The sequence below is a fragment of the Solea senegalensis genome, unplaced genomic scaffold (assembly GCF_019176455.1).
Source record: "Solea senegalensis isolate Sse05_10M unplaced genomic scaffold, IFAPA_SoseM_1 scf7180000012638, whole genome shotgun sequence".
Classification (NCBI taxonomy): Eukaryota; Metazoa; Chordata; class Actinopteri; order Pleuronectiformes; family Soleidae; genus Solea; species Solea senegalensis.
The window spans coordinates 6,558-15,039 of NW_025320660.1; the positions used below are offsets into that span (position 1 = coordinate 6,558).

Below are 8,482 nucleotides of genomic sequence, written 5' to 3' on the forward strand. Positions count from 1 at the left end.
AACCTGATGACATCACACACACAGGCTTTTATGAGTGGACTCTGATATCTCTCTCTTGCTCTCTCTCTCTCTCTCTCTTGTTAGTGGAGGCGTGGTGTGTTGACACGATGAGGGCCCGGCCCTGTTTCCATGGCAACAGTGACTGTTGGTGGTGGTGCTGCAGCATGTTTGTACGTGTTCAGAAGATTGCAAAACTAAATGATTTATTATTTACCTGGAGTTTGTGCTGAGAAGTTAAGACAACGACAGGTGACAAACAAGAATAAATAAACGTTTTAGAAATAAAAATGTTTGTCCTCTTCTTTAGTGACATTAAAGAGTCAAAATATATCTTTTAAATCTATGGGTTTTTTTTCAAGCGATTCTGCTGAGTCACTGTTTGTTTTTCTGTGAAACGATCAGCTAATTCATTCAGGTGGTTAATTTACTGATTGAGTCAAACTTATCAAGTGTCAGTCGACATCAGACACACTTCTTCTTGTCTGACCTTTCAAAATAAAACACCAGCCGTGCAGCTTGAGATGTAATGTGTTCAGCTGGTTTTATGTGCACCGCCCGCCCCAGCAGAGACAAATGTATCGCAACAGGCGGCCACAGGGACAGAGAGGGATGGTAAACTGCGTGTTTACTCTTCATTTGAAGTTTGTTTTGGAGTCAAAGACACGCGAACTCCTGAAAAACAACCACTTTTCTTTCGAAAAGGGTTTCGATTTCTTCAGAAAACCATTCGTTTTTACTGTTGTTGACGCATAAACTGTTGTTTATTTCATCAACGTCTTTCCTGGCGTCTTCTAACGACGTGGCGGAAAAGGCTGACGCCGATGATGACGTGCTGACGGTGACGTCACTTTGAGTTCACTTTGTTAAACCGCGGCCCAAGTCAAGTAGGTCTAACTGCGGTTGCTAGGTGGCTAACTGCTAACCGGTTGGGCGGATGTGACGGAATGACGTCGTGTTGCGCGCGGTGGGCGGGGCCTTCAACGGTAGCGGATGAAAACATGTTCACCGTCAGCACCGTCGTTGAGAAGCTGCGTATTTAACGACTCGAGTTGAGTCTTTAACCCGGACTTTAGTGTCGAGTTCCCCGCAGGAATCGGTGAGTGTGCGCGGAGCACAGTTAGCTCCAGTGTTAGCTTAGGGTGAGTAGCTGTGGAGCTCAAGGAGGAGACGAAGGTTTTAACTTTGACCCGCCTCGACTCTCACTTACTTCCTGTTTATGTGCGTATGTGTGCGCGCGCGCGGGTGTGTGTTTTAAGTTAATTATGTTGTTATTTTAATAGTTGTTCAAATTTAAGTCAGATTTGTTGTTTTATATGGTGAGTTGTCTGTTCAGAGGACGTGTGTTGTCTCTTCATAGGACGTCTGTTGACTCTAAAGAGGACATCAGTTGTCTCTTTTGAGGATGTCTGTTGTCGTGTTTGTTTCTCAGGTCTTCTGTGATTGGACACTGCAGACGGCATTGTGTTGGACTCATGTGCGTTTGTTTTTCGTACCTCAGCAGGTGGTGAACTCACAGATTCTGGTCACATGGTGGCGATGTTGAGGCTGCAGTGGAGCCCCGCCTCCTCCTCTGTCACGCCCATTTCTCAGATCAACGTTTGAGCCTCTGGACACTGACTCCTCCCCCTCGCTGCACAGTTGATAGTGAAGTTACCACACGTTATTTTTCTAGCATCGATGGCTGATCAGCTGATAATGTCAGACTCGCTGGCAGACACGCCCACTCTCATCACAGATACACCCACTCTCACCACAGACACACCCACTCTCAACACAGAAAAGCCCACTCTTATCACAGACACGCCCACACACACTACAGACACGCCCACTCTCATCACAGAGACGGCCTCTAAAGAATGGACTGGAACTAATGCAGAGGAAGAGCAGGGACACATGCCGGGGTCAGAGGTCAATCCTCGGCCAACAACAGTCCTGAAAGAGGAGGAGGCCACACCCCCACCACCAACGTCAGAGAACGGGACCACAATGGCCGAAGAATCTCTGTCTGACAGCGGACCCCGTGAAGGTGAAATCATCAGCTCATACTGACCTCTGACCTCCTTGATCTAATGTCTATAGTATAGATTATTGGTCAGGCCACACCCCCAGGTCTACAGCAGGATGTGTGTCCTGATATTGTGTCCCTGTGTTTGCAGGTGTGGACGCGGAGGACAGTTTGTCTGGAGAGGGTGGGGCGGGTTCAGATGAGCAGGGGGCGGAGTGTATGGACTCGCCCTCTGTCTTCATCACCAGTCTGGAAGAGGACAGCAGGTCCTTGTCCCTCCCTGCTCTGGCTGAGGATGCCTGTGTGTCCACTGATGTCCACCATGTGAAGGACAGTGAGACATGTCAGTTGCACCCTGGTGGTGAGATTTTATTCTGCAGATTTCTGAATTAAAAAGTGTGTTTGTGACTGTAGTCATCTCCTCAGGTGGCGCTGTCCGTGCAGCGCCTCCTTCAGCAGCTTCAGCCCCTCCTCCAGCTGCTGGAGCTGCTGCTGCAGTGCCTCCTGTTGCCGGGCAGGTGTATTACCTGGTGAAATGGATCAACTGGAAGGAGAAGAAGACGCCCATCATCACGCAGAGTGAGAATGGACCCTGCCCCCTGCTGGCCATCATGAACACACTGTTTCTACGTTGGAAGGTGACACACACACACACGCACGCACGCACGCACGCACATACACAGAACAGAAAGAGATTAAAAACACAACAGAGACTTTGAGATTAAATTAATCCAGTGAATCTGTGTGTGTGTGTGCTCAGGCGAAACTTCCTGCTCAGACTGATGTCGTCACCACTGAAGACCTGATGACTCACCTGGGTGAGTTCACAGCTGTGGTGCATTTAAGTTGCCTCGTAATTCACAATATTTAACAACTGTGTGTGTGTGTCTATGTGTGTAGGAGAGTGTGTTTTAGCTGTCACACCCAGAGAGAAAGCTGATGGGATGGAGCTAAACTTCCAACAGGTAAACACGCACGCACACACACACACAGACTGCAGTGATGAATAGTCGATTACAACTGAAAAGTGTGCATATGTGCGTGTGTGTGTGCGTGTGTGTGTGTGTAGAACATGAGTGATGTCATGGCCGTCCTCCCGAAACTGTCCACAGGTTTGGACGTGAATGTTGGTTTCAGTGGTGTCACAGACTTTGAATACACACCTGAGTGTATCGTGTTTGACCTGCTGGACATTCCACTGTACCACGGCTGGCTCGTCGACCCACAGGTGTGTACAGGTGTGTGTGTGTCTGTGTGAGTGAATGAGGCACAACATCATTTAACCTTTAAGGGTTAGGGAATGTCTGAGTGTCCTCACTGAGACTGAATGTGTGTGTGTGTGTGTGTGTCTGTCTGTCTGTGTGTGGTCAGAGTCCAGAGATGACCGCTGCTGTGGGCAAACTGAGTTACAATCAGCTGGTGGAGAAAATCATCGAATACAAACACTCAACTGACAGCAGCCGAGTCAGTGAAGGTAAAACGCACACACACACACACTGTGCACGGGTTTGACGAATCATTGCTTAAAGTGAACCTCTCTGTCTTTTTGTGTGTGTGTGCAGGTCTGTTAGCAGAGCAGTTTCTGGAGTCGACAGCGACTCAGTTGTCATATCACGGTCTGTGTGAACTCAACATGGCGGCGAAAGAAGGAGAAATCTCTGTGTTCTTTAGAAACAACCACTTCAGTACCATGATCAAACACAAGGTGGAGACACACACTCACACACGTCTCAATGCTTTGTCCCTGATCAATAAAGATTCATTGAATATAGAGAGAGAGACACATCCCTGCAGCTCCCTGTTCAAAACAAACTTTATTCACAGTCACCTGTACCTGTTGTTAATAAAGTTTGTTTTGAACAGGGTCACCTGTACCTGTTGGTGACAGATCAGGGTTTCCTCCAGGAGGGGGCGCTGGTGTGGGAGTCTCTTCACAACGTCGAGGGCGATGGAAACTTCTGCGACTCTGACTTCAGACTGTGTCATCAACGAGCTCCGCCCACCTCCACTCTTCCACCGTGTGGTCAGGAGCAGCAGAAACAGATCGACCAGGTGAGACGGGTCATGTGACGGTGACGCCACCTGCTGGTCTGTCACAACTGACAGTGTGATTGTTTTAGGATTACCTGGTGGCAGTGTCTCTACAGCAGCAGGGCGGCGCTACAGCACCACTCAGTGACCTAGAGTTAGCTCGACAACTGCAACAGGAAGAATATCATCAACAACAACAACAACAACAGGGACCAGTGCAGACACCAACACAGGTAACACCCAAGCCAAAATCCGAGCTACCACCGAGCCAACACCCAAGCTATCACCTAGCCAACACCCGAGGCTATCACCTAGCCAACACCCGAGCCTAGCCAACACCTAACCTAGCCAACACCGAATATCACCTAGCCAACACCCGAGCTATCACCTAGCCAACACCAGGAGCTATCACCTAGCCAACACCTAGCCAACACCCTATCACCTAGCCAACACCCGAGCTATCACCTAGCCAACACCCGAGCTAACACCCGAGCCAATTCCTCAGCTAACACCCGAGCTAACTCCTGAGCTAACATGCTCAACATGATCGTGTGACTGTTTGTTGTTGCAGGTCAGAGGTCAAGGGTCTCAGCAAAGCAGGAGAAGAGACAAAGACTCAGACTGTGTCGTCTTATAGACTCTTCATGATCTTCATCACTTCCTGTCATGTGACTTAAATGTTTTACATAAACACTGACATTAAAGGGTTCAGAGGCGCCCCCTGCTGCTGAGACAAGGAGAAACTGATTTTATCCATAACAAGTTTAAGTCTTTGATATCTGCGTCACTTGATCACGTCTTTATCTCATTGTTACACAGGAAACTGAGGTCTGTAAAGCACACCCACTCTCCCATGCCAAAGTCCAGAGAGAAAATCAGTGATTTCAGGAGTTGTTGATCCTCCATCACTAAGTTCAAATGTCTTATTTTGACCTCAGTGACACAAAATGACCACAGGAGGCAGCAGAGGAGCAGCAGCTCCTGTGTTTGTTTGAACTATCCCTTTAATGTAACTGAAGCTTTTTTTTTTATTTAAAAACAAATAAAAAATCTCCCTGAGTTTTTAAACGTGATGATGCGGTCACTGCCTCAGTAACACCTGGTTGCCATGGTGATTGTCACATTTCCTGTGATGTATGAAAGAGACATAAATGATGTAAATGTGAATAAATCTGAATTAAATCATTAGACTCAATGATGTTTGATTTCTCTGTAATTTAATCTTTGTGTATGTGTGTCAGTGTGAACTCTGTCTAACATAATAAATATATGGTTGTTTTCATTTAAATATACTGAGTGTGCACTTTGTTTACCATGACAGCATATTTAGATTCAAGATTCAAGATTTCTTTGTCATACCAACACACATTAAGACATGAGGTCAGAACGAAATTTCAGTCTCCAGAACCCGGTCAGCCCAACAATAAAAAGAAAACCAACAGTTTAAACATAAAAAATATAAAATCTAAAAAAGATTTAAAACTTTAAACCCTCTGGAGGTAAGGTGCTGTCTGATTATAAGAGTTACGAATAGAGTAATGTAATTGAATTTAAATAACTGTGTTTTTAATTTATAATGACCTTTGACCTCTGACCACCTCAATCAAGCCACAGGTTTACGCCCCCTGCTGGTCTGAGGTAGAAACAGTCAGGTTTACGCCCCCTGCTGGTCTAAGGTGGAAAGTCGTTGAAATAATAACCTGGAGACCAATCTTCCTGCAGATGTGAGCAATGACCAGCAGGTGGAGCCAGAGCGTAACGTTCATGACTGAAACGAAGACTGTGGTGGAGGTCAACAGGTGGAGTTGACCAGGTGGGTGGGGCCACAGACACAGGAAGTCGAGCTCATAGAAAACAGGAAGTAACACGGGGCAGAACACTACAAAATAACAGGAAGTACAAAGTGTAGTTTCTATTTTTTATTCATGATGAAAAGTTGAGTTTGACACAGAATAAAGATGTCGCTTTGTTACTGAAATGCTTCAGTGAAATCAAAGTATTTAGTGTCAAAATAAAAGCACTTATGAACAAACAAATGATATTGACCACGTAAAATCTTTCCTTTTATTAAAAACTTTGAAACATGTCGTTTACATTCAGTCAAAAGAAGAAAGAAGCCATTTTAGTTACGTAGCAACATGCTAACATTTAGCATAAAGATGAATTTTTTCTGTCGTTAAAACAAAAAATCTGATTAAGTTTTGTCAGTTAATGCTAACTGACAAGCTAGTTAGCATTAGTTGTGTCAGTTAATGCTAACAAATCTAATCTAGTAACAATCAATTTAGTTTGTCTGTTAAAAAACGTGAAACTTTATGATAAAAATGAAAATAAACCGGAATCTAAAAATGTTTGTAAAGGTTTAAAACAAATGATTGAAAAAAAAATGTGACCAGCTGATCAGTTTATCTTCACTGATGATGATGATGAAGATCACTGTCTGTTGCTCAGATGAACTCTTTGTGCTTCTTCAGGTCAAATGTGACTGTGACAGGGTGAATGTGTGTTTCCCTGTGGTCACTGTGACAGGGTGAACGTGTGTGGTCACATGATGCCGTTGGTGACGTACTGGAAGGAGTCGTACAGTTTGGTGGTGATGGAGCGCATGGATCCATCCACCAGCTGCTCCACCAGCAGCTGCAGCTGCTCCTCCGTCAGACTCATGTGGAAACGCTCCTTCAGGCCACGGATGGTACTGCTGCCATGGAAACACGGCAGGTGTGACCCTGCAGACAGGAAGTGACATCGTCATGAGGATAGGGCGCGTGTGTGTGTGTGTGTGTGTGTGTGCGTGTGTGTGTGTGACCTTGCTGCATGATCTCCACAATCTGCAGAACCTTCTCCATGTGTTTCCTGGCGGCGATTAAACCCTGAAGCATCAGCATCTTATAGTAGAGGAACATGTCTCCATCCAGACCTCCCATCACCTACACACACACACACACACACACACCTTATAGTAGAGGATGTCTCCATCAGACCTGTAGAGACATGTCTCCATCAGACCTCCCATCACCTACACACACACACACACACACTTATAGTAGAACATGTCTCCATCCAGACCTCCCATCACCTACACACACACACACACACACTTATAGTAGAGGAACATGTCTCCATCCAGACCTCCCATCACCTACACACACACACACACACACACACACACACACACACACACACACACACACCTTCACACACCTTCACACCATCTCACACCCCATCCTCCTCAATAGACTCTCCTCCATTGGCCTCTCCCACACTCCCCTCAGCTGGTTCCACTCTTACCTCACAGGCCGCACTCAGTTTGTACAGCTCAAATCTTTCACTTCAAAACCTTCCCCAGTCACTACAGGTGTGCCCCAGGGATCTGTCCTGGGGCCCCTTCTCTTCATCATCTATCTCCTCCCCCTCGGCCACATCCTCCGTAAATTCAATATCCAGTTCCACTGCTTCGCGGATGACACCCAGCTCTACTTTTCTTGCAAACCAAATTCCACACTACCACCCCCCTCCCTCACCTCTTGTCTCTCTGAGCTAAAAACCTGGTTCACCTCAAACTTCCTTAAATTAAACTGCAATAAAACTGAACTCCTCCTCCTCGGCACTAAATCCACCCTATCTAAAGTTAACAGCTTCTCCCTCACCATTGACAGCTCCTCAGTTTCCCCCTCCCCTCAGGTAAAGAGTCTGGGTGTCATCCTCGACAGCACACTCTCTTTTCACTCACACATCAACATCACTACCCGCACCGCTTATTTCCATCTCCGCAACATCAACAGACTCCGCCCCTCCCTCACCCCCCACTCCACAGCCGTCCTTGTTCACAGTCTCGTCACCTCCCGTCTTGACTACTGTAATTCTCTCCTCTATGGCCTCCCCCAAAAGTCTCTCCATAAACTTCAACTGGTTCAAAACTCAGCCGCCCGTATCATCACAAAGACCCCCTCACACCACCACATCACCCCCGTCCTCCAGCACCTCCACTGGCTCCCTGTCAAACACCGCATCAACTACAAACTCCTCCTGTACACATACATGGCCATCCACAACCTTGCCCCTCCTTACCTGTCTGATCTCCTGCACATCATCATCCCCACTCGTTCCCTCAGATCCTCCTCCTCCATCCACCTCTCTGTGCCCCCTGCCCGCCTCAGCACTATGGGGGGGCAGAGCCTTCAGCCACTCTGCTCCCCAGCTCTGGAACTCACTACCACCTGACCTCCGTAACTGCGACTCTCTCCACCTCTTTAAATCACAACTGAAAACTCACCTGTTCCTGACCGCCTACTCCCTCTAACCCCCCCCTGCTATCACCACCACTTCCCCTAAGTTATTGTGTTGATTTTATGTGCTCCTTTTTTGTTTTGTTTTTTTACGAAATTGTGTGATTTTAATTTTATCGTGTTGTAAAGTGTCCTTGAGTGACCTGAAAGGCGCTTTTAA

General features: G+C 46.7%; 2 protein-coding genes across 8 annotated transcripts; one reads left to right on the forward strand and one right to left on the reverse strand.

Moving 5' to 3' along the window:
• The first annotated feature begins 593 nt into the window (after positions 1-593).
• On the forward strand, positions 594-4,944 carry LOC122759897 (ubiquitin carboxyl-terminal hydrolase MINDY-1-like). 7 transcript variants are annotated; one of them, XM_044014890.1, is made up of 12 exons: positions 594-612; positions 1,499-2,026; positions 2,157-2,363; positions 2,432-2,643; positions 2,766-2,823; positions 2,906-2,970; positions 3,075-3,233; positions 3,377-3,479; positions 3,568-3,710; positions 3,869-4,057; positions 4,126-4,269; positions 4,608-4,944. In XM_044014890.1, the coding sequence occupies exons 2-12, from the start codon at positions 1,678-1,680 to the stop codon at positions 4,671-4,673; spliced, it is 1,695 nt and encodes a 564-aa protein (XP_043870825.1). In that variant the 5' UTR covers positions 594-612; positions 1,499-1,677; the 3' UTR covers positions 4,674-4,944. The 7 variants fall into 7 exon arrangements, with proteins under 7 accessions (XP_043870825.1, XP_043870823.1, XP_043870822.1 ...); XM_044014888.1 differs by lacking the exon at positions 594-612 and adding an exon at positions 943-1,139; XM_044014887.1 differs by lacking the exon at positions 594-612 and adding an exon at positions 943-1,096.
• A 998-nt stretch (positions 4,945-5,942) lies between these two features.
• Positions 5,943-7,074, reverse strand: LOC122759896 (phosphatidylinositol 4-kinase beta-like). Its single transcript, XM_044014886.1, has 3 exons — positions 7,061-7,074; positions 6,843-6,989; positions 5,943-6,762 (listed from the first exon to the last, which is right to left on the reverse strand). The coding sequence occupies exons 2-3, from the start codon at positions 6,958-6,960 to the stop codon at positions 6,581-6,583; spliced, it is 300 nt and encodes a 99-aa protein (XP_043870821.1). The 5' UTR covers positions 6,961-6,989; positions 7,061-7,074; the 3' UTR covers positions 5,943-6,580.
• Between the last annotated feature and the right edge of the window lie 1,408 nt (positions 7,075-8,482).

Excerpts from the sequence above, each read along its gene's own strand:
- LOC122759897 (XM_044014890.1), top strand. The coding sequence starts at position 1,678 with ATGGCTGATCAGCTGATAATGTCAGACTCGCTGGCAGACACGCCCACT. Across the intron at positions 2,364-2,431 it reads GACATGTCAGTTGCACCCTG|GTGGCGCTGTCCGTGCAGCG; the intron begins GTGGTGAGATTT and ends TCATCTCCTCAG. Across the intron at positions 2,644-2,765 it reads CACTGTTTCTACGTTGGAAG|GCGAAACTTCCTGCTCAGAC; the intron begins GTGACACACACA and ends GTGTGTGCTCAG.
- LOC122759896 (XM_044014886.1), bottom strand. The coding sequence starts at position 6,960 with ATGGGAGGTCTGGATGGAGACATGTTCCTCTACTATAAGATGCTGATG. Across the intron at positions 6,763-6,842 it reads TGTGGAGATCATGCAGCAAG|GGTCACACCTGCCGTGTTTC; the intron begins GTCACACACACA and ends TCCTGTCTGCAG.